At 51.3% G+C, this 23,308-nt stretch overlaps 2 protein-coding genes across 2 annotated transcripts in view; one reads left to right on the top strand and one right to left on the bottom strand.

Moving 5' to 3' along the window:
- The first annotated feature begins 1,360 nt into the window (after positions 1-1,360).
- Positions 1,361-15,831, top strand: ERGIC3 (ERGIC and golgi 3). The gene is made up of 13 exons (XM_058562809.1): positions 1,361-1,500; positions 1,637-1,707; positions 1,827-1,914; positions 2,135-2,254; positions 7,499-7,592; positions 8,411-8,576; positions 8,718-8,775; positions 13,299-13,330; positions 14,188-14,284; positions 14,362-14,426; positions 15,136-15,272; positions 15,348-15,403; positions 15,604-15,831. Exons 1-13 carry the CDS (start codon positions 1,413-1,415, stop codon positions 15,681-15,683), a joined length of 1,152 nt encoding a protein of 383 aa, XP_058418792.1. The 5' UTR covers positions 1,361-1,412; the 3' UTR covers positions 15,684-15,831.
- Positions 15,832-16,252: 421 nt separating this feature from the next.
- The window catches only part of LOC131418178 (fer-1-like protein 4), a 42,824-nt gene continuing 35,768 nt past the window's right edge, over positions 16,253-23,308 (bottom strand). The window contains 11 exon segments of the mRNA XM_058562175.1: positions 16,253-16,345; positions 17,681-17,909; positions 18,009-18,109; positions 18,198-18,475; positions 18,975-19,217; positions 19,454-19,551; positions 20,768-20,853; positions 21,426-21,586; positions 22,173-22,327; positions 22,753-22,923; positions 23,112-23,239. Of these exon segments, the coding sequence (XP_058418158.1) occupies positions 16,253-16,345; positions 17,681-17,909; positions 18,009-18,109; positions 18,198-18,475; positions 18,975-19,217; positions 19,454-19,551; positions 20,768-20,853; positions 21,426-21,586; positions 22,173-22,327; positions 22,753-22,923; positions 23,112-23,239 (1,743 nt within the window).

Genomic DNA, 23,308 nt, shown 5'->3' with positions numbered 1-23,308 from the left:
GATTACCACTAAAGCACAGTAAACAAGAGTAAGGTTATTATGCAGATTTAAGACCTCACCTTCCACATTGATAAGTTTCTAGAAATGAGGTCATCCCCCCTCTTCCCAAGACAGAGAGGGAGATACCTTTACAAATGGAGATTTCCCTTATAAATGTAAATGTTTGTCTGGCAACTCCTCGCAGGGCCATCCAGAGAATGTGGCCAGAGAGACAGAATTTCTGATAAGATGGGCTTGTTGGTGCCTTTCCTATTGTAACATCTATTTTACATTATATTACAGCCATCAGATGGAAGATCTGTTCCAGGAAGGAGCCACCATGTCAAATTCTTTAGGCAGTTAGTGGGGGAGGTCAAATGTCCTTCAGAGAAAACAATCAAGGTAAAGAGATATATTTCAGGGTGGCCAAATTTTGATCTCCCACACAGTTAATGTGAGTTAGTCCTTTCCGTCTTCCTTTCCCTAGCAAACTGCAGCCTGCAGGCAGAAGGGGGACTCCGGCACTGCTCAGCTTCTCTTGAGTCAGACTGCTACAAGGCATCCAGCTCCAGTGTCCCTCCTCCTCTTCCTGGAAGCCTTCTCTAACCTAGCGTGTCAGTCATTTTCTCCTACAGACTCTCACAGTCTCCTGTGCCACCTCTTATCAAAGTTCTGGTCTTCCATCACTGAAATGATTTGAGCCCTGCACCTCCATGGGCCATGCTCACCAGAAGCAATGAGAGGCTGTTTGAGTAAAATCAACCCTAAGGGCGCTGGCTTCCAGAGTACTTTGAGGTCCAGAAGAAATAGGTTGGAATCAGGCCCTGACATTAATTGGCCGTGAAATAGGGCAAGTTACTTGGCTTCTCCAGGCCACAGTTTCTCCTTCAGAAAATGGAGATGAAAGTCACACCTACTTTCCACAGCGATGATTCTCAAACTAACTGCAGGGAATCACCTGGGAGCCACTCCTAAAGTCTCTGATTCAGCGGGTCTGTGGTGGGGCCCGATAACTTGCATTTCTAACCAGTTCCCTGGCGATAAGAAGGCTGCTGGTTGGCGACACTTTGAAAACCATTGTTCTAGGAGGTCCCAAGAGTCTGATGTGAAACTCTTGTCTCAGTTCCAAGCACAAGGCAAGCGAATGCCGCTATTACTGTTTCTACCCCGTCAAGACCTCCTCCGGGCGCCCTGTCGATCCACATAAGACCACCTCACCGCAGGGGTCCGCGGCCGCTGCCAGCGTCTAGACACGACCGCTAAGAGCACCGGTGGGCGGGGACCCCCGAGTGAAAACGCCGGCGGGGGTGGGGCCAAGCGCGCGCATTGATGCGCCTGCGTGCGGACAGAGAGGGGGCGTGGCCCAAGCTCCGGGCCGGAAGCGGGAGGCTGCAGGGGCCGGGCTACTGGCGTTCCTTTTCCGGCTGGTCCCCATGGAGGCTCTGGGGAAGCTGAAGCAGTTCGATGCCTACCCCAAGACTTTGGAGGACTTCCGGGTCAAGACCTGCGGGGGCGCCACCGGTAGGCCGCGGCGGGGTCGGGGTCGTGGGGAGAGGGGTGTCCTAGAACTTGGCCGAGGCGCCTGGACCCTGCCGGCGTGCTGGGGGCTGAGGGAGCTGAACAGAGGCCAGTCTGACCCTCGCTCCCTGCCCTGCAGTGACCATTGTCAGTGGCCTTCTTATGCTGCTACTGTTCCTGTCCGAGCTGCAGTATTATCTCACCACTGAGGTAAGGGGCGGGGGGTAGTACGTGGGCGGGGCTTGGCCTTCTAGGGATAAGAGCTTTAGGGATGGGAGTGGGGAAGGAGACCGTGGGGCCAAAACTTAACTGAGATCGTGCTGCCCCAGGTGCATCCTGAACTCTACGTGGACAAGTCACGGGGAGATAAACTGAAGATCAACATCGATGTATTTTTTCCGCACATGCCTTGTGCCTGTGAGTACCTCACCATGGGTGGGAGTTGCAAGTCTCAGGGTTCTCAGGTGGCCTTCCAGATTCACACCTCCAGCCTTAGGTTCTAGACTGAACGCCAGGACAACTTTCTTCCCCTAATCCACTGTTGCCCCAAGACAGGCCCAGCATCCCCTTACCCTCCGAAACCCAGGTTCCCTTGACCCTAGGATCCCAGTACCTTACCCTGACTTCTTGCTTCCAGATCTGAGCATCGATGCCATGGATGTGGCTGGGGAACAGCAGCTGGATGTGGAACACAACCTGTTCAAGCAACGGCTAGATAAGGATGGCGTCCCAGTGAGCTCAGAGGCTGAGCGTCATGGTAAGTGAAGGGAGGGGGCCAGATCTCAGATCCCAGAGCTGAACATGCCCAAGCCTTACCTTCTGGCAAGTGGGCTGTGGCCAGCCCAGTGACAGATGAAGCAATTAAGACCCAAAGAAGTCAAGTAGCTTGCCTAGGGTCCCCCAACTATTATGAATCAGAGTGGGCTGAAATCCAGTCTTCTAGCCTCTATACATTGAGTAGAGTACTCTACCTGTTCTCAGAGGTCCCCTATCCCTTCCTGTCATGGTTTGAGTAACAGAAGTTTGAGGATGTGTCCTATGTGCTGTTCCCTTGGCAGAACTCCTCTAGATGGACCCAAGCCTCTCTGGGTGTTTGTTTCCTCATCCCATTGGCTGAATTCAGCCCTTAATGCTCTTTCCCTTTGGAACGCAGAGTGGCTTAAGGTTAAGAGTTTACATTTTTGTGTTAGATTGCCTGAGTTCAGATGTAGCTTTGTCTCTTGCAGTCTGTGACCTCAGCTATAAAGTGATGATAAACAGTAGTACTCACCACATGGAATTGTAGGATCAAATGAAGTAATATGTGTACAATGCTTGGTGCAGAGTGGCTGTTCACTTTTAGCTTCCTTTCCTCTCTCTAGGTGGCCTCCCAAGGCCTCCATTAATTCAGTTTCCCACCATAACAAAACCCTTCTCAAAGTTGTGATTTTTCACACCTTAGGGATTGCTCTATTGCTGAGCTTTATCATTCATTCGTTCAACAGATATATGTTGACCCCCAGTAGAACCAATAGAATTTGCTGTAGAATTGGATGTAGGGTGTAAGAGAGCAGAGTCAAGGTTGATTCCAAGGCTTTAGACCTGAGCAAATGAATGAATTGAGATAGGGATGACCAGAGAAGAGGAAGAGGATTTTTGTGTGAGAGAGGTGGGGAGATATTATATATCCACTATCATTTAACAAATTACCCCCAAAAGTTAGTGGCTTAATACAACAAACATTTGTTTTTTCAGTTTCTGTGGGTCAGGAATTCAGGAGTGGGTTGGTTGGGTGGTTCTGGCCTAGTGTCTTTCATGAAATTGTAGTCAAGCTGTTGACTGGGGCTGCAGTGATATGAAGGCTGGACTGGGGCTGGAGGATCTGCTTCTAAGAGGGCTCACACATATGACTGTTGGCAAGATGCCTCAGTGCTGTCACCACACGGGCCTCTTAATAGGGCTGCTTGAGTGTCCTCACAGCATGGCAGCTGGCTTCCCCCTGTGCAAGTGATCCAGAAGAGAGTAAGGTGGAAACCACAACTTCTTTTATGACCTAGCCTCAGAAGTTGCACACTATCATTTCTACAATCTACCAGTGGTTATACAGATCAGCTCTATTCATTATGGAAGGGGGGCCTACATAAGGATGTGAATACCAGGAGGTGGGGATCATTGGGGACATCTTAGAGACTGGTCTCATAGGGGAGGACAGGATTTGGGGGCAGATTTCAGGTTTGAGACATATTAAATTTAGGATGCCCATTTGATATCCTAATAATGTTAAGGAGACAGATGTACCAGTCTCGACTTTAGAGAAGGGCTGAAGAAATAAATGTAGGAGTTATCAGCATGTGGATAGTATTCAAAGCTATTGGACTAAATGAGAAAACCTAGGGAGTGAATATAGATAGAGGAGAGGTCTAGGGACTATACCGTGGGCCCCTCCAATATTTAGAAGTCAGGAAATGAGGTTCCAGGAAGGAAGATTGAGAGGGATTAACCATTAAGGTAGAAGAAAACCAAGAGATGTCCCAAAAGCCAAGTGGAGGAAAATTTTCAAGAAGAGATAGTGAGCAGCTGTGTCAAAAGCTACTGATAGTCCAGTAAAATGAGGAGTGAGAATTGACCATTGCAATTGGCAACATGGAGGTCACTGGAGACTGTCAAAAGAATAGTTTGGGTATTGTTGGGGATGAAAATCTGGTCAAAGAGCAGAAAAGGAAGTGGAGACATCAAGTAGAGATGACCGTTTCAGGAGTTTGGCCAGAGAGAGCAGAGAAGTGGGCTGGGCTGGAGGAGAGTGTGGGAGTGGAGGTAGGTTTGGTGCTGAGATTAAGTGAGGTTCTGTTGCTTCTCTTTTCTTAGTGGAAATTGAAAGCAAGGTCATTAGCTAAGAGTGAAGAAAGTGGAAGCCTGAGGTGAGAAGAAAAGATATAAATTAGTCATCTCAAAGAATGGGAGAGTGAACTGATTAGTGAAATGAAGTAGGATTGCCAGGCAGTCTTAAAGGAGGCACAGTCAAGAAGTAGGCACAGAGAGTTGAATTTAACTAGGGTTTGGGTTTTACTAGGCTTGTACAACGAAGAGAGAGAAGAACAAATACACTGTGGTTATGTGCAAGAGAATAATTACAGCAATGGACCATGGAATTTATTTTCCAGCTTTATTGAGATATAATATTGTGTAAATTTAAGATGTACAATGTGATGACTTGATATACATATATATTGTAAGATGATTACCACAGTAAAGTTAGCTAACACATCCATCACCTCACATGGTTACCTTTTTTGTGTGTCTGGTAAGAACATTTAAGATCTACTCTCTCAGCAACTTTCAAGTATCCAATACAGTATTGTTAACTATAGTCACCATGCTATACGTTAGATCCCCAGAACTTGCCCTTCTTATAAGTGAAAGTTTGTTCCCTTGACCAACATCTCCGCATTTCCCCTATTGGTGGCCCCTGGCAACCACCAATCTACTCTCTGTTTCTATGAGTTCAGCTTTTTTAGATTCTGCATATAAGTAAGATCATACAGTATTTGTCTTTATCTGTCTGACTTAATTCACTTAGCATAAAGTTCTCAAGGTTTATCCATATTGTTGCAAATGGCAGGATTTCCTTCTTTTTTAATAGCTGAATGATACTCCATTTTATATATATCTCTCTATATATCACATTTTCTTTATCCGTTCATCTGTTGATGGGCACTTAGGTTGTTTCTGTGTCTTGGCTGTTGTAAATAATACTGCAATGAACGTGGGACTGCAGATATCTCTTTGAGATACTGATTGTTATTTATTTTTTTATTTTTTTATAATATATATATATTTTTTGTTGCAGTAACATTGGTTTATAACATTATATAAATTTCAGGTGTACATCATTAGGTTTTATTTTTTTGAAATATATATCCGGAAGTAGGATTGCTGGAACATATGGTAGTTCTATTTTTAATTTTTTGACGAACATCCATACTGTTTTCCATAGTGGCTGTACCAATTTACATTCCCACCAATAGTACACAAGGGTTCCCTTTTCTCCACATCCTCATCAATATTTATCTCGTTTTTATTTTTATTTTTGGATAATAGCCACTCTAACACGTGTAAAGTGCTATCTCATGGTTTTGATTTGCGTTTTCCTCGTGATTAATGATGTTGAGCACCTTTTTGTGTACCTGTTGGCCATTTGTATGTCTTCTTTTGAAAAATGTCTATTCAGGTCCTTTGCCCATTTTTAACTGGATTATTTGATTTTTTCTGCTATTGAGTTATATGAGTTCCTTATATATTTTGAATATTAACCCCTTATCAGATAAATCATTTGCATATATATTCTCCCATTCTCTAGGTGCCTTTTCATTTTGTTGTTTCCTTTGCTGTGCAGAAGCTTTTTATTTTGATGTAGTATCATGTGTTTATTTTTGCTTTTGTTGCCTGTGCTTTTGGTGTCATATCCAAAAAATTATTGCCAAGACCAGTGTCAAGGAGCTCTTTCCCTATGTTTTCTTCTATATAGTTTTATGGTATCAAGTCTTACATTTAAGTCTTTAATCCATTTTGAGTTAATTTTGGTGAGTGGTGTAAGATAGGGGTCTAGTTTCATTCTTTTGCATGTGAATATCCAGTTTTCCCAACACCATTTATTGAAGAGACTATCATTCCCCATTTGGACCATGGAATTTATTTTTTATTATTTCTTTTTATTTTATTATTATTATTTTTTCTGAGGAAGATTAGCCTTGAGCTAACTAACATCCATTGCCAATCTTCCTCTTTTTTTTGCTTGAGGAAGATTAGCTCTGAGCTAACATCTGTGCCAATCCTCCTCTACTTTATATGTGGGACAGCTCCACAGCATGGCTGGGTGAGTGGAGCAGGTCCGTGCCCGGAATCCGAACCTGCGAACCCAGGCTGCTGAAGTGGAGTGCATGGAACTTTAACCACTCGGCCACAGGGCCTGGCCTTGGACCGTGGAATTTAAATAGGAGGGAAGTGAGGACATGAAGGGGTGATGGTGTTAGTGGTTTCAAAGAACTGGTGGATTCTGGGTACCAGAGATAGTGAACTGGGAAAATAAGGATGCGTAGTTGAAGACTGGGATACTTGAAATTGAATTTTGGAAGGTTTGCAGTAATTGGTAATGACAAGGTCTAGGTATGAGCATGGAAATGGGTGCCTGAAGTGGGATGACAAAATTAAAAGATTATTGGGGCCGGCCTGGTGGCGCAAGCGGTTAAGTGCGCGCTCCACTGCGGTGGCCTGGGGTTCACCGGTTTGGATCCCGGGCGTGCACCGACGCACCGCTTGGGAAGCCATGCTGTGGCGGCGTCCCATATAAAGTAGAGGAAGATGGGCAGAGATGTTAGCCCAGGGCCAGTCTTCCTCAGCAAAAAAAGAGGAGGATTGGCAGATGTTAGCTCAGGGCCTGTCTTCCTCACACACACAAAAAAAATTTAAAAGATTATTGGAGAACAAGAGGTCAGGGTATTGAATATTCAAATCACCAATTATGATGGCAGTTATGAGAGGCAGGGAACCTGGTGCCGAGAGAGAGCTCTGAGAAGCACAGTGGTGAAGTGGTTAAGGGCATATGCTTTGGAATTAGAGCTGAAATCTAGCACTTACTATGTTGCATTGAGCCAAGTCACTTCTCATCTCTGAGCCTCAGCATATTCTCAAGTACAGTGGGGATCATAACCTCCTGCTTCATAGAGTCATTGTGGGGATGAAAAGAGATGATACACGTAAAGTACAGTGACCTGTACTCAGCTAATGCTTAGTATTCACCGTTATTGTTTTATTACTATTACTTTTATTAAATAATATATGTGTAGAAAGCCTTAGTGCCTGACACATAGTATTCACTATGTAAATATTAACTATGTAAAAATATAATATTATTATAACATATTATTCTGAAGCCATAGGCCAAAGGGGATTGTGTAGGGGTTGGGGATACAGATTTCACTGTATCTGTTCACAGCTGATACCCCTGCCTCTGCCCTCCCTTTAGAGCTCGGGAAAGTTGAGGTGAAGGTGTTTGACCCTGACTCCCTGGACCCTGATCGCTGTGAGAGCTGCTATGGTGCTGAGACAGAAGACATCAAGTGAGCCGGACCCTGGGGGTGGGAGGGAGCAGCAGGGCTCATCCTCAGCCTCTCTTGGACTCTGTGGCAAGTGGGGAGGCTGGACCAAGAATCTAGAGGGAATGGGATGAATGCCTCGATAACTGATACTGGTGTAAGTGTCTTGAGGCTCTGTGCCCAGGCCCTGACCTAGGAATGAGGCTGAAGTGGTCCCTGCTCTGGTTCAGAGGTGGTCTCTGGAGTCCAGCTGCCTGGGTTCCAGCCATGCATCCTTAAGCCACACCTCGTAATCTCTCTTGTGAAGGAGGATAATGATAACACCTTTCTTGTAAGAGTCACATAAGGGTTAAATGTATACTGTATGTAAAGCACTGAGATGGAAGGCCCAGCCCAGGTTATTAGGCCCTTGATGCATGGCAACTGCTGCTGTGTTTCCCCGGCCCTGACCCCTGAGAAGCTGATTCAGCAGGTCTGGGGTGGGGCCTAGGAATATGTATTTTTAAAATTTTTTTATTGTAGTAGAATATATGTGACATAAAACTTACCATTTTAACCATTTTCAAATGTATGATGCAGTGGCATCAACTACATTCATAGCATTGTGCAACCATCACCACTATCTGTTCCAGAACTTTTCATCACGCCAAACAGAATGGGAATATGTATTTTTAACAGTCCTGCTGCTGCTGAGGAAACACACTTTGAGAACATTGAGTGGTCAAGGATGAGGCTGGTGGAGGCTTCATGAGCGGGAGAATTGCTTGGGCTTTATTTCTCAGGGTGCCAGCACTGTTTTCATGCCTCTTTGACACTCTCACACGGCACCCCCTCTCCTACAGGTGCTGTAACACCTGTGAGGACGTGCGGGAGGCATATCGCCGTCGAGGCTGGGCCTTCAAGAACCCAGACACTATTGAGCAGTGCCGGCGAGAGGGCTTCAGCCAGAAGATGCAGGAGCAAAAGAATGAAGGCTGCCAGGTGTATGGCTTCTTGGAAGTCAACAAGGTACAGGAGGGACTGAGGCAGGGCAGGGCCAGCTGGGCTGTGGGTTCGCCCTATGCCACTATGAATCGAGGGCCCACACAGGCCCTCAGGAGGCAAAGGGAGGAAACAGCTGGAGAATGAGAGGGAATATCCACCCTACAGGTGGCTGGAAACTTCCACTTTGCTCCTGGGAAGAGCTTCCAGCAGTCCCACGTGCACGGTGAGTGATCCTGCGTCAGCCGGGGAGGATTAGACCTTGGACACCTTGGCGAGTTTGAGAGTCCCTGCGCCTGCTGGAGGTTCTTTTGTCTTTGGCCCAAAGCAGACCCCCATTTCAGGGGAGCAGTTTGGTATAATAGTTGAGAGCACAGGCTGAGGAGCCAGAGAGTTTCTTAACCTTTTTGAACTTTAGTTTCCTACTTTATAAAATGGTGATAGTACTTATCTTCTCTGGTGTTTGTGCAGGTTACAGATATAGCACGGAGCCTGGCTTGTGGTAGGCACTGCTTGAAAGGTAGCCGCCAATGTCAGATGACCTGTGTGTGAGGCTTTGCAGGAAGCAGAGCTGGTTTGGAGCACAGGTTCTGCCACTGCCGCTGTGTCATGTGGAGGAAGTGTTGAGCCTCCCTCGGTTTCTTCTGTAAAATGGGGTTGAAGATACTGGTACCTGCCTCACAGGGTTGTTCACAGGGATGAATAAATGAGATTTAGTCTCATTCATTTATTCATTCGTACGTTCACTAGATATTTAGTAATCCCCTACTGCGTGCCGCTTGCTGGTCTAGGTACTAAGGATACAGCAGTGAACAAAAGCAAGTCCCTGCCCTCAAAACATTCTAGTAAAGAAGCAGACAATAAACAAGTGTGTAAAATATATGCTGTATCAGATGCTATTAAGTAATATGAAGCAATAAAAGGCAGGATAAAAATGATGGAGGTGAGGGACTAGAGTGAGAGGAGATGGTGTGTGTGTGCTATTTTACATAGGGGAGTCAGGGAAAGACTCTGTGATGGGGTGATGTTTGACTAAAGACCTGACGAAAGTGAAGGAGCCAGCCACGTGGACGTCTGGGAGGAAATGTTTCAAGCAGAGAGCATAGCAAATGCAAATCCCTAAGGTGAGAATGTGCTTGGCAAGTTCAGGGTACAGTAAGAAAGTTAGGGTGGCTGGAGCAGTGAGCAGAGCAGTGGTGAGAAATAAGGTGAGAGAGGTAACGGGGCCATGTCATGTAGGGCTGGAAGGGCATCACAGAGACATGGGCTTTTCCTCTGTGTGAGGTGGGCAGTCGTCGTAGGGCTCTGAAGAAGTGGTGCATGATCTGACTTAACTTTAAAAAGGAAGCAGCACTCTACTCTGTGGAGAAGACTGTAGAGGGGAAAGGACAGAGCCAGAGAGGCCAGTTAGGAGGCTCTTGCAGTGATCAGTCCAGGCACGGGATGATGGGGGCTGGGCCAGAGGGGTGGTGGAAGTGGTGAGAAGCGATTGTGTATATTTTGAAGGAAGAGCTGAGAAGAGTTGCTGATGGATGTGAGGGGTAAGGAAAAGAGGAGTCAGGGATGACTCTAAGTTTTGTACCTGAGTAGTGAGAAGGATGAAGTTGCCATTTAGTGAGGGGAAGAAGACTCAGAGGAACAGGTTTAGATGTTTGGAGGTGGGGGTGTAAAGCAGGTATTCAGCTTTTGACATGTTCAGACCAGTGGGATTTGAGTGTCCTTTTAGACACCCCAGATGTCAAGTGAGCAGTTGGCTATTCAAGTCTGGAGTTGAGGGGAGAGGTCTGGCCTGGAAGTACAAATGTTGGAGTCATCAGCATATTTAAAACCATGGGAGTGGATGAAATCGCCCTGGAGGTGAGGGTAGATGGAGAGGAGGAGAGTTCACAGGACTCAGCGCTGGGCCTCCATCATTAGAGCACGAGGGCATCAGGAGGGAGCTGCAGAAGAGTAAGAAACACTGGTGAGGTGAGAATGCAAACCAAGAGAGTGGCGTATTGAAAGACAGGAGATGGAAGTGTTTCCAAAGCCATGTCAGCCGCTTCTGGACGTCAAGTAAGAATTGCCCATTGCGTGTATAGCATGGCAGAGGTCATTGTGACCTTGACAGCCCAGTTTGGGTAGAGTGCTGGGAGCACCCATAGAGTGAGTTCAGAAGGGAATGGGAGAGAAATTGGAGCTAGCAAGTGTAGACAGCTGATTCGTGGAGCCTGCTATAAAGGGAGGAGAGAGAATGGGCTGTAGCTGAAGGAAAATGTGGAGTCAAGGGAAGGTTTTTATAAGATGCGTGATGTAGCAGGATGTTAATATGCTGTCGGAAATTACCTACTAAAAAGAACGGAAGTGATGCTCCAGAGGTGAGAGCAACAATAACTGGAGGGAAGTCCTTGAGAAGGAAAAGGAAGATAGAATCTAGTGCCTTAGAAGTGGAAAGCCCCACCTTGGCAACAGGAGGAAAGGCAGACTGTGTGAGTACAGGTCGGTTGCAGCTGGGTGATACAGAAATCACCAGGAGTTGTGACAGGGTTGTATAGGAGAGGGTTATGGCCAGTGGTGGCTAGAACTATTGAGAAACGGCTTGGGAACATGACCTGGGGGTTCTGTGTGGATCTCTAAGTGGTTAAAACAAGTAGGGATAGTTGGTGGTATAGTTTGCTGTGAGCTGCAAAGCTGGAGATTTTTAGGGAAGATTGAGGGACAGTGATCTGAAAATGGCATTAAGGAGCAAGGAGGAGGACAGGTGTGGGAGAGAAATAGTCACCACTTGGGGGGCTGCAAGGAAAATAGTACCTTCAAAGGAGAGCCAGGCTGTGGTTGGAGCAAGAAGGTGAAGGGAATGTTTAGAGGTTGAAGATGTAGGGGTTTTGCTGATTAGTAAAGGGCCCCCTAGAAGGGTCTGAGAGGGATGGGCGTCGGGATCATATTAGGGGATGTACCAAGCCACATTGTGACAAGAGTCCAGGAGATGAGAGGTGACCTGGCAGTCCTGAGCTGCCCAGTGACTAAGGTAAGCAGGGGTAACAGGGCCAGTGGAGAGGGCCCTGCTGGTCTTTAAGGCAGTTTCTAGGGGTGAGGCTGAGTGTTGGGGAGGGGCAGGTAGGGGGGTCTGGAGCCCCCTCTTTACTCTGGAGGGGGCTGGGGAAGGGTGGTCTCACTGGACTTGTGGAAAGACAGTCAGTGGTAAGCTGTTGGCACAGGGTGTGTAGGCACTGAGTAGGAGGTGGTGCCCGGAGGTGACTGCAGCATCTCCACTTCTCCACGTGGCCTGTTATCAGAGTCAGGGAGCCCAGGGCAAAGGTGCTCTGTGTCCTGGAAGGATGTTCAAAACACAAAGCTGCAGTTGCACGAGTCTAGAGCTCTGGCTGAACTGAAGGCCAGGGAGCAAGTTCTTGACATCCTTGTTGATTTGGTCAGGGAGGAAGGGAGATTGTAAAGTTTACCAAGTACTTTTCCATCTTAGATCCTGCCTGGTCCTCAGGACAGCCCTTTGCAGAGGAGATCACTGAGGCCCAGAGAGGGCAAGTGATTTGCCCAAGGTCACACAGCTGGGAAAGTGGCTCTTTGGACTCTAGGTCTTTTGTTCTTCCTAGGCCACCATACTTCTGCCTTCCAAGACCATTTGCACCCTTCCCTGGCTAGGGAAGGGCTCCATTGGGGAGGGGGCCAGGAGGAGGCTTGTTAGCTAGGTGCAGATCCTGCTGATGAGACAAAAATATTCCAGTTTTCCCTTCTGCCATATATCTTGCTCTGTAGTTCTCATTGTGAAGTTCTGAATCTTTTTTCTCTTCCTTCCTTCTCTCTCCCTCCCTCCCCCATGCTGCAGTACATGCTGTGGAGAGTAAGTGGCCCTGCCCCCAGGGAGGCCAAGCCCCCACTTCTGGGGCAGCCTACCCTCCCAGGATAGGGGGAGGTTTGGATGGGCCTGGGATTGGGGCCTTCTCTGGCCTGGCTGCTGGGTTACTATAAAAAGGACTGGGAGAGGCCAGCCCCGTGGCGTAGTGGTTAAGTTCACATGCTCCACTTCCGCTGCCCCGGGTTCACAGGTTCGAATCCCGGGCGTGGACCTATGCACCGCTCATCAAACCATGCTGTGGTGGCGTCCCATGTACAAAATAGAGGGAGGTGGGCATAGATGTTAGCTCATGGCCAATCTTCCTCACCACAAAAAAAAAAAAAAAAAAAACCCTGGGACATATCTTTGAGGTGGGGTTCCTTGCAGCAGGAGGGATCAGGGTTAGAGGGCAGGAAGAACTTGTTCTGGAACAGATGGTACAAAGGAAATCCCTACCCATGGGATTTCCTTTGGGGGGCTCTGAGGGCAGGGGCCGAGGAGTCAGGGAAAGAGCTTGGACAGCGTTCTCAGGTCCCACCTCACTCTGGGGTTCAGTGATTGGCCATCGGCTCTAGTTAACAAGAGACCAAAATCAGTGGGTTTTGTTTCCTGAGATGCAAGCAGGGCCTTGGTGGGAGTGAAGGCCTGAGTGATGCCCATAGAGGGCTCCCTGTATATGTCAGGGGAGAAATGGAGTCTGTGTTCTTAAGACCCCTGAGGAGGGCGTGGACTCTCACACAGGCCCACGGCAGGCCTTTTCCGGCTGCCCTCAAGCAGCGCCAGGCTGAGGGTGGGAATGAGGGGTGGAAGAAGAGCCGGGCGGGTCACACTCCAGAGAGAGGCCTGAGCGAGGACTCGGAGGGAGCCAGGAGGCCGGTCCTGCTCCACCTGGTGACACCTTCTCCCTTCTCTCCTAGTCCATGACTTGCAGAGCTTCGGCCTCGACAACGTACGTACCAGGTGGCAACCGTGGAGGGCGGGTGGGGGTGGGAGACTTGGTTGCTGCCTTCATTTTTCTGTGGAGACATGCGGGGATGGGGGAGCGGGTAAAGAAAAATATACCGTATTCTGACAGGGGATCCAGTCTGAAGGTTGAATAACTGGCAGTGACTTTTGAACTGAGATCTACACAGGCTGGAGACAGGGGATGGAGTTGGAGGAGAGCTTCCAGGGCAGAGGGATCCTTGGGCAGAGTCGGGGGGAGTGTGGCACTTCTCAAGAACGACAAGGGCTGGTGTGGGTAGGTGAGGCTGGAGAGGTTGGCGGGGACCAGACCACACAGGACTGGGGCCATGCCGAGGCGTCTGGTCTTTCTCCTGAGAGCAGTGGGAAGCTGTTGGCCTACTTTAACCAGGGTCATGACATAATCAAATTTGCATATTTTTAAAGATCTGGTGGCTGAGTTTGATATAGACTGGAGCAGGACAGGAGCGGGAGCTGGGAAATCTGGGGCCCCTGCAGCCTTTGGCTTCCCTGGCTTGAGACCTCCAGGCAAAGGTAGACCTGCCACACAGGGTCCGTGCCCAGTCTGTGTTTGCCTAATGTATGGAGGCAGCCAGAACCACAGACTCCGGAGCCCCAGGAGCCCGAAGACTCTGTGAAGAAGGAGTTCCTAGGTGGGCAGTAGGGGTCCCTGTCTCAGTCAGATTCTCCCAGGCAGGGCCTCTCCCTCCTGCCCCCATCTCCACCCATCCACTCCCCAGACCCCGGCGTCCCTGTCTGCTGCTGTACTGTAGAGCTTTGGATGTCGTGGGGCCTGTTGGGGCCTTGAGTGCTCTGAGGCCCAAGCGCTCGTGTTGCTTGCAGATCAACATGACCCACTACATCCGGCACCTGTCGTTTGGGGAGGACTACCCGGGCATTGTGAACCCTCTGGACCGCACCAACGTCACTGCACCCCAAGGTACCAGCCTAGGAGGTAGCCCCCAGCCACCAAAGCCCTGCCCAGCAGCCATGCCCAGTGCTCTCTTCTCCCTGCAGCCTCCATGATGTTCCAGTACTTTGTGAAGGTGGTACCCACAGTGTACATGAAGGTAGATGGGGAGGTGAGTCTGCGGGACCTCAGATATCAGAGTCCCTTCAACCTGGGAACTGGAGTGCTACTCTCATGCCCATGTGATGGGTGATAAGCTGAGACTCAGAGAGGGTAGGTGAGACTCAGAGAGGGTGGGTGATTTGCTGTCACAGCGAGAGTACAGGCCCAGGCTGTTGGAATTCAAAGTATGTGCTCTTTCTGCCTGCCCAAACTGCTTCCATCTGTTCCTTTGATGCCCACTGTCTGTCTGCCTCACTGTCCCCCGTGGTCTGCCCTGGGTTGGGGGCTAGTCAGGCCAACCGTTCCTGGGCCCCCTACTCCCCTCTCTGCTGTGGCCTGTGGGGCAGCATCTCCGCAGACTGCTAGAATGCATGGGACTGAGGGGCAGAAGTCAGGCCCAGCCTTGCCAGGAGCTCGTGGTACAGCCTTGGAGAGTTGCTTCTCATCCCTGAACCCCATTGAGAGGATCCACCAAATGTAGCCGGGGTTGGTGAACTGTAAAGAGCTGGTGACCAGAGGGGAAGCTGGGGTGGTGAGGCCGAGAGAAGGCATCTAGGTGGTCCCCAGCCTTGCAGTGTGCATTACCAGTGTGGGGCCTCGTGTTCTCCTCCACACAGTCAAGGCACCACAGACAAGGGGCAGGAGCAGGGGTCGGGGTGAGGGGGGTTGGGAGCCAGGTCGTAGCCCTTGCCCTGGCCCAGACTCCCTTCCCACCGCAGGTGCTGAGGACAAATCAGTTCTCTGTGACCAGACATGAGAAGGTCGCCAATGGGCTGATGGGCGACCAGGGGCTTCCTGGAGTCTTCGTGCTGTACGAGCTCTCGCCCATGATGGTGAAGCTGACAGAGAAGCACAGGTGAGGGTGAGAAGGTGGGAGGCCTGGGCCTGCAGGGAGTAGGGATGCCTGCTGACCCCCCCGCCCCTCTGCCAGGTCCTTCACGCACTTCCTGACCGGCGTGTGCGCCATCATCGGGGGCATGTTCACAGGTTAGAAGCTCAAGGGCGTCTGTCTGGGGTCGGGGGCATGGTGGGGAGTGTAAAGCCTGGGCCCCCCAGGTTTTGATTGGGGGAGGAGGGGCCCCTCAAAGACCAAAGGGAGATACTGGCTGGCCAGTTAGGTGACAAGGCTCTGGAGGTCAAGCCAAGGGCCTAACTGGGCCAGTGCCAGCTCTTGTCTCTCTCCCCAGTGGCTGGACTCATCGATTCTCTCATCTACCACTCAGCTCGAGCCATCCAGAAGAAAATTGATCTAGGGAAGACAACGTAGTTGTCCCCTTCCCCCTCTGTTGTTCCTTCCTTCTCCTGTTTCTCTTTAGCCTTGTGGCCATTTTCCCAGCCTCTTTCCCCACCACCCCACCACTACTCGGAGAGTCAGTCGCAGCCCCAGGTTGATAAATCTATTGATTGTGATAGTACTAGCTGGTCTCTGTGTGGTTCTTGGGACCGGCCGGAGCCTGGGCACAAACCCTTATCACACCTACTTAGTGAAGGCAGTCAGAACTGACAAATCAGGGACAGATGCCCTCTGGGAGTCCCACATGGATGTCCCCTGGTTAATAGGACTTTATTCAAACCAGACCGATGTCCACCCCACAGCCTTGTCCCCAGTTCCTCCTCCATTGTGGTCTTTGGGCCTTTTGGGTTCAGCCCCAGGGCTGAGATGGACCTTTCTAAGGTGAGCTCCCTGGAGCCCCCATGGCCCCCAGGCTCTAGAGTGTTGGACCCCAGTGGTAATAGGGCCCTGGGTGCAGGCTGGGGCTTGCCACCTCTTCGGTGACAGCTAGTGCTGGGGCCCCTCCCTGCCACTCTGGCCTTAGTCACCTGATCCCCTCGTGCTCACTGACCCTGCTCTGTGCCAAGCACCTGCTGGCTCCTGGTGCTGAGAGGGGTCCAGCCAGGTCCTGTGCAGTGTCCCAGGTGGAGGCAGAACTGAAAAAAAGGGAGGGAAGGTAGCAGTGGCCATTCTGGAGCAGGGCTAATGTCAGACCCTCAGCTCTGGACCTAGTCGGGGCTTCCCATTATAGCCCTTTATACATGTGGAGAACCAGGCCCTGAGACCTCACACCACACAGCCCAGGGAACCAGGGACGTTAACAACTGGTTAGTTCATCCAGTCATTTCTCAGGGAGTTTTAGTGTAAAACAGTAGTAGGGAGAGAAGCAGAGCGAGGACAGAAAGCAGAGTAGGGCAATGATAGCAAAACCTGTGGAGGCAGACAGACCTGAGATCCAGCTCTGATGTGATCACTTACAAACTGTGTGACCTTAAACATGTTATTTAATCCCTCTATGGGCACCAGTCTCATTTATAAATTGTAGGTAATATTGCCAGCTATAGTGAGCCTTGTTTTTTTAGTCACCCAGGAACCATTCCCACTTGTTAATGGTATCCTGAATTTCCTCTGGGAACCTCCCTGTCCACCCTGTCAGCTCATGTGGTTTGGGAGGAGGGTCAGTCTCCTACCCTAAGCTCCAGGGAAGGGCCCCAGCCAGCATATCCCACCCCGCTGGCCACAGTGACCCAGTGTGAGCCAGGCTGTCAGGACTAGGAAAGCTTGCTTGCTTTCTGGATGTGAATATGGGGGGACACGTGGTTGCTGCAGCCATCATACAGTTCCAAGGGGAGGCCCTGTCTGTGAATGAGCTAGCCCCTAGAGGACAGCAGAGCTGAGCCCGGAGGTGGAGAGCTGTTCTTTGTGACATCATTTGAACCTGTGACAAGGTGCACCTGAAGCCAGCCAGCCAAACCCTGGGAATTAAGCAGTGCGAGCCAAAAATTCCCTTTTTGCTTAAGCCAGTTTGAGTTGGGATTTCTGTCATTTGCAACCAAGTGTCCTAACTGATTTGCCAACTCACAGGGTTGGTGAAGAATAAGCAAGTTAATGAAGTATGGAAAGTGTTTAGCTGTCATGGAATGGCAGAGGCCAAAAGCAGATTAAGTGAGAGAGACCCAGCCATTGGCAGGAGCCGGAGCAACAGGTGGGCTCCTCAGAGGGCATGACACCTCAGTGGCCAGGGCTCCTCAGCCCTGGAACCTCCTGCCAGGTCCTATTCTTCCCTGTGGCAGAGCCACATGGGCAGCCTTCCATCCCTGCGTATCCATTCACCTAGTAAATCCCCAGCATCTGAGGTCACCTAAGAACATCTCTGTTCCCTGCCCTGGTGTTATTCTGAGCAGCACATATTTAAGCATCTGAGTGGATGTGTGATAAGGTTTATTCAAAGAAAGCAGTGAACTCAGCTCATATTAGGGCGAAGGACTTACAGGAGCGGGGTTGGTATGGGATGAGTGTCCAAGGTCAGTGTTATGGGATTCGTAGAGGGGGCGGAAGATGACCTGGCTGATCTGGCCAGGCATGGTGTAGAAGACGAGGAGGAGGAAGATGGTGACCAAGGCCAGCAGCAGCAGCAGGATGCGCCAGTACCGGCGCAAGATGAAGAAGACGAAGGTCTTCAGTGGGTTCACAAACCAGTTGAAGGAGGTTTTGGGGCGGCTGTCAGGGCAGGTGGCGTCAGAATGGTGAGGAAGCCCCTGGGCTGCCCCCATCTCCCTCTCTTCGGGCTCTGGCCTGGTCTCCTGTGACCCAACTCACTTGGGCTTCTCCAAGGGCTCAGGCTCCTTCCGCCCCTTCCCCACTGGCCGTTTCTCGGCCTCCTCCACGGTCAGCAGCTCAAATTCAGCTTCCACTTTCCCCTAGGAAAAGAGGGAACAGAAGCCAGGCTCTTAGGCAGGCTCAGGCCTGGGCCCCCGCCGGCCCAGTCCCTGCCCTGGCTGCACCCACTGTGAGGAGGTAGAGGTGGCCTCCCGGGTCTGTGAACTCTAAGTCTTCTGGCCGACCCTTCCTCTTCCTCCACCTCTTCTTGCCAGCCTGAGCCTCCTGCCGCTCCCGCTCCTCATCCTCCGGCTCCCGCAGCTTCACTACAGGCCACCAGCCCCGCAAGCGGTGGCTGCGAAACAGATTGCACCTCGGCTGGGCCCTGTCCTGGGCCAGCCGCACGGAGCAGAGTTCGGGGCCCCGGGCCCCCCGCACCATGTCTGGTAGCTGCAGCTCCAGGGAACCTGCAAGTCCAGAGCTTTCCGGGTTAGGCAGGAGATCAAGGTCCATCTCGGCCAAGGGGAAGGAGGCGGCGCAGCAGGATTGTAAATCGGGGCATCAGAAGTTAGATTGTGGTGGTCAGGCCACAGCTAGGGACCACACACCACAGCCCAAACATCAGCAGGCTGTCAGACCCTGATGACACAGGGCCCAGGACCGGACCAGACTGCCAAAGCAGGGTCCAAAGGCCAGAGAGTCAGAGTCCAGAGTGACCTGGCTCAGGTCAAGTCAGAGGATTGAGTCAGGGACTTTGGATGGGAATGCAGGTTATGGTGCTCAGGGCTGAATAAATTCAGTAATTAGGCGAGAAAGCAGGGGTTAGTAACCTAGGGTCTGAAACCCCGGTTTCAGGGTTGGGTTAGAGAAGGGAACCAAGGGCCAGGGGGCAGGGCCAGGGGGGCCCGGGCAATGAGAGCATAAATCGGGTCTAGGGGCTGAGGTAGGAGAAAGGCTAAGCAGTACCAAGGAAGTCGTTGGCGGAGATGCGGTCATAGTCCCAGACCTGCAGGACCAGCACGGCCGGCTGCCGGAACTCGGCCTCCTCCAGGGCGAAGGGTCCGGGCTTGCGCCAGACGCTCACCTCCCGCTCCGTGGGCAGGTAGTTGAAGCGGAACACGAAGCACCAGTTGAAGTTCCCCTCCCCAGTCAGAGAGTTGAAGTGAACGTCTGTCTCCTGCTTGTCGTGCTCCAGCCCCTTCACCCAGCCGGAGCCAGGGGAAAGGTGCAGGCCAAGGGCGAGGCATCAGTGCTGGGGCCAAACCCAGAACCTGGCTCCTCATCCAGCTTCCCCTTGGCTCACCCACTAGGCCAGTCCCTTCACCCAGCTCCAGGTAGCAGACAGGGCCTAGGGGACAGGGCTCTGGCTCAGCCTGAGGGCCCAAGCCCCTGTTTGCAGTCACACAGTACACAGCCATTTGCCCGGCCCTGCCTGTGGGCCTACCTTTTCACATGGATGTCACTTGACATCTCTCCAGTGAGTGGGTTCACGTCATCCAGAACCACATCTTCCGTGTTCCAGATGATGACTCTGAGCTCATAGCTGGGGGGTGTATTGGGAGAGGATTTTTAGACTCTTGAGAGGGGTCCTAAGAGGGGCTGCAGGAAGCAGGAAGGACCCAGGCCAGGGCCACTGACATTCCCTGAGCACCAATATGTGCCTAGCTGGGTGACCAGGATGTCTGTGGTCCCTTAAAGGGGCAGCCCCAGGTATCACTGACCACCCCAGCCATAGCGGATGGCACCAGGAATGGTCTGCTGACCCAAGCTGGGCCAACAGGATTCTCCTATAAATTTGGAATCAGGACCCTGAAAGGTTGAGTTGTGTAGTGTCAGAGGCAGAATTGGAGCCACTGCAACCAAAGTGAGGTGCAAGCTGAAGTTTTAGGGTACACGGGAGAGAAAGCCAGTCTGCAGACAGAAGTGGGTGAAGGAGTGACAGAGTGGGGATGACAGCATGCAGCTCCTAAGGGACGGAAGGAGGGGCTGCAACATTCTTGATCATACCACAAATAGCCCTGTCCTTGGCTGTCATGGGTTTCCTGGATATCTGTGGTTCTCTCTTGCATCAATTTCCCCTCATTCGTTGACAGCACCCTGATTTTCTGTTGGTGACCCCTACCCCCACCCCTACTACTGACAATCTGTGTGATTCTGGTGGGGCAAATGACCCCTACCTGGCTCCAGAGGTAAGTGCATCACCTAGGATATCACCCAGGACTGGCCAATCAGCGTATTACAGCCCCCTGACCACAATGATTGGTTCAGGGATCACCATTCAACCCAAGCTGGTCCAATGAGAGTCAGCTCTGAGACTTTTGCTCTAACTGGGAAAGAGGTGTTTATTTTTCTGCTCAAGTAGACTAGTTGGTAAGATGTAAGCCTGGCACTGTTAAAAGCCACCTTGGCCCCAGACTGCAAAAGCCTCCCTGAGAGTGACACCAAGGAACACAGAGCTCAGAGGTAGAAAATCACAGATTGCTGACATCTGAAGTACATACACTCTACACAGAACTCCACCCTGACTAGCTCAGGTCAGGAAGGGATTTATTGGCGTTTGGACCCTTTCAGTTGCAAGTGACAGATACACACTCACAATGGCTTATGACTAAAAGGGAATTTGATGGCTCACCTAACTGAAAAGCCCGGTTCAGTAGCCTCTGCCTGCTTTGCTGGGGACCTGGGTTTTCAGAGGGCCCTTGTAGGGCAGTCCAAGATGTGCCTGCCCCATGGGAGTAGGGGCCAGGACTCTCTCTCACCTGATTGGCTGCCGAGGCTTGATGTCAACTGGGGGTGGGGCGGGCACATCGTGGGGGAAGATGTCAATCCACATGTGAAGTGACCCCTGGGGACACAGAAAGAGGCTGAAGGGTCTTGCTGGGGTCCCCACTTCCCATGGCGGCCCTGTGGCCAGAGACTGTGCCTTGCCCCAGGTGGGGAGAAGAGCTGGGATCAAGAGGGCACAGTAGGGCAGATCCTGGGGAATGAGGATGAAGGTAGAATCTGAAGTGGGGGGTCCAGGGTTGAGGTTAGGTTAGGGGTTCAGGGATGAGTCCCCAGAAGTGGAAGGTTGAGATCAAAAGTAAGATCCGATGTTTCTGAGGTCCAGATCCTAGGGACCCGGGTAGAGGTCAGGTTGGGAGTGCTAGGTCTGAGCCTTGGTGGCCCAGGGGTGGGGATCCTGCAGGATCAGAGTTGGGGGGTGGGGTGGGATCCAGGATGGAGCTTCAAGACTGGAGTGGGAATGCTGGGGACCAGGATCAGGATCAGGATCAGGAATCAGAAGTGGCAGTGTGGTACCCAGGGGGAGGTCTTGGGGAAAAGGCATCCCGGGGGCCCAGGGTCCAGGACCAGGTGGGATTCCTGGGGTTCTGGGAGTCCTGAGGTTCTGGGGTTGACTGCTGAGCCTTCCCTCACCTGCAGCAGCCCCGGGCTGCCGGGATGGTAGAGGGGCCGTGTTTCTACATGCTCAGGTACCAACTGGATCCCAAGCTCCGGCATCTCCTGCCAGCGCTGCAGCACCAGCAGTGCCTGGGCCTCCTCAGAGACCTCACTTGCCACCTTGGGCCCCCCACTACCTGCAACAAAAGGTGTGTGAGCGTGGGTTCTACACAGTTCCCAGCTCTCCTCCCTTCCTCCTCCCAGCCCTCAATAGAAGCTCTAAGTGGAGGCAGCTGGCTGTGTTAGACAAAGCTCATGGGCAGGGAGGGTAAGTCCACAATGCACAGAAAGCGGGAGGATGCTGCTGTAACAACTTTCGCCAGTGAAAAGCTAGCAGTCAGTGGGACAGTGGGATTGGAGGGGCTGTCGCCTTTGCGCAGACCCTGTTTAGAGACAGACCACCAGCCATTTATGAGGCAGGAGCTCAATTCTGCAGCCACATTCTGTTGTATGGAACCCACTATGGGCTACCCTGTGTTCTGGGAACTTGATTAGCTATGGCTCTGAGGATCCACTTTGGCTCTTTGGGGATTTCACGCTCACCAACAAAGACTGTTTTCTCCCCGCCATCAAGGAACCTTGTCCTTACTCAGCCACACTCACTTCTGCTTGCAGAAGGAGGAAGACTCTTTTGGGGCACACTAGACTGGGCACCAGGGGCCCCCTGTACCTTGTTCTACCATCTTGCTCCCTCTAGAATGTCCAGCAGAGAGGGACTGGTACCTGGAGGCAGGGTCTCAGGCGATGTCAGGAAGACTTTGCTGCCCACCTTGACAGCCCCGGCTCGGTATTCAGGGCCAGGGAGGCCACAGCGTTGGCACAGCCCTGCCAGAATCTGCGAAGGCCGGAATGCATCACGCCAGGCATTGTACCCATCCCTGCAGGCAAAAAAGGAAAATGCTTCTGTTGGGGCCAGCATATGGACACAATTGGGCACAGGGGCAGGGATGGGGACCCTTGAAGACATGGGATCCAGGTTCATAACTCCAACAGAAGACAGATTAGTCCTTGCTTATGGTGCCCATGAAAATCAAAGATGTATGCCAGGTGCTCCTATGAAGGAGATACTGATATTATTACCTTTATTTTGCAGATGAGGAAACTAGGTTCAGAGAGGTCAAGTGACTTATTAGTTACAGGATTCCAACTCCCAAGCACAGGTCTTGACCACTAAGCTATAACATCGTGGTCATGGGGAGGTCCCCTTTTATGAAATCAAAGAATCTGGACACACCAATGGAAATGTGAACTTGAACGTCTTTGATCAGACTCAGAATGGCTCCTGAGGGCCCATCAGACTCACACGTCATACTGGGAGGCCAGCCCACAGTTCGCCCTGTGGTGGCTATAGAATCGATTTTCCAGATCAATGTGGGTCTCCCCGATGAGGTCGTCAGAACCCACAAGGTCATGATCAAACACAGCCACTGTCAGCTCCGGTACAGCGGGGAGAGAGATGCTGAGCTCCAGGACCCTGGCCAGGAGGGAGAATGGTTGAGGACACCTCTATGTCCTAGGACGTGGGCTCTGGGGGTGGGTGTGTCAGGGGTCTCAGCAGCCTCTGTCCATTCCCCCACCAACACCAAGTGAGTGGGAGCCCTTGGGCCACAGGGTCAGATGGTAAAGTTGCTCCCCATTCTCAAGCCTGGGGCCCAGCCTCACTCTCCAAAGATGGGGTTCAGCTGCTTGGGGATGTAGCGCTCTTTGGTGTCCTGCCGCTCCTGGCCAGTGCTCACGACCACATAGGGGTCTGCTTTGCCGTTGGGGTCTGCAGGAGCCAGGTTGGTAGCCTAGAGGGAGAGTATGGGGTGGAACTGAGACAAGTGTCATTGTCATAACCCAAGGTTACCCTTGCTGGA

Source organism: Diceros bicornis, chromosome 19 (genome assembly GCF_020826845.1).
Source record: "Diceros bicornis minor isolate mBicDic1 chromosome 19, mDicBic1.mat.cur, whole genome shotgun sequence".
Taxonomy (NCBI): domain Eukaryota; kingdom Metazoa; phylum Chordata; class Mammalia; order Perissodactyla; family Rhinocerotidae; genus Diceros; species Diceros bicornis.
Note: the sequence above shows the minus strand (reverse complement) of the source record. Positions and strands in the feature narration are given on the sequence as shown.

Excerpts from the sequence above, each read along its gene's own strand:
- ERGIC3 (XM_058562809.1), top strand. The coding sequence starts at position 1,413 with ATGGAGGCTCTGGGGAAGCTGAAGCAGTTCGATGCCTACCCCAAGACT. Across the intron at positions 13,331-14,187 it reads AGAGCTTCGGCCTCGACAAC|ATCAACATGACCCACTACAT; the intron begins GTACGTACCAGG and ends TGTTGCTTGCAG. Across the intron at positions 15,273-15,347 it reads AAGCTGACAGAGAAGCACAG|GTCCTTCACGCACTTCCTGA; the intron begins GTGAGGGTGAGA and ends CCCCTCTGCCAG.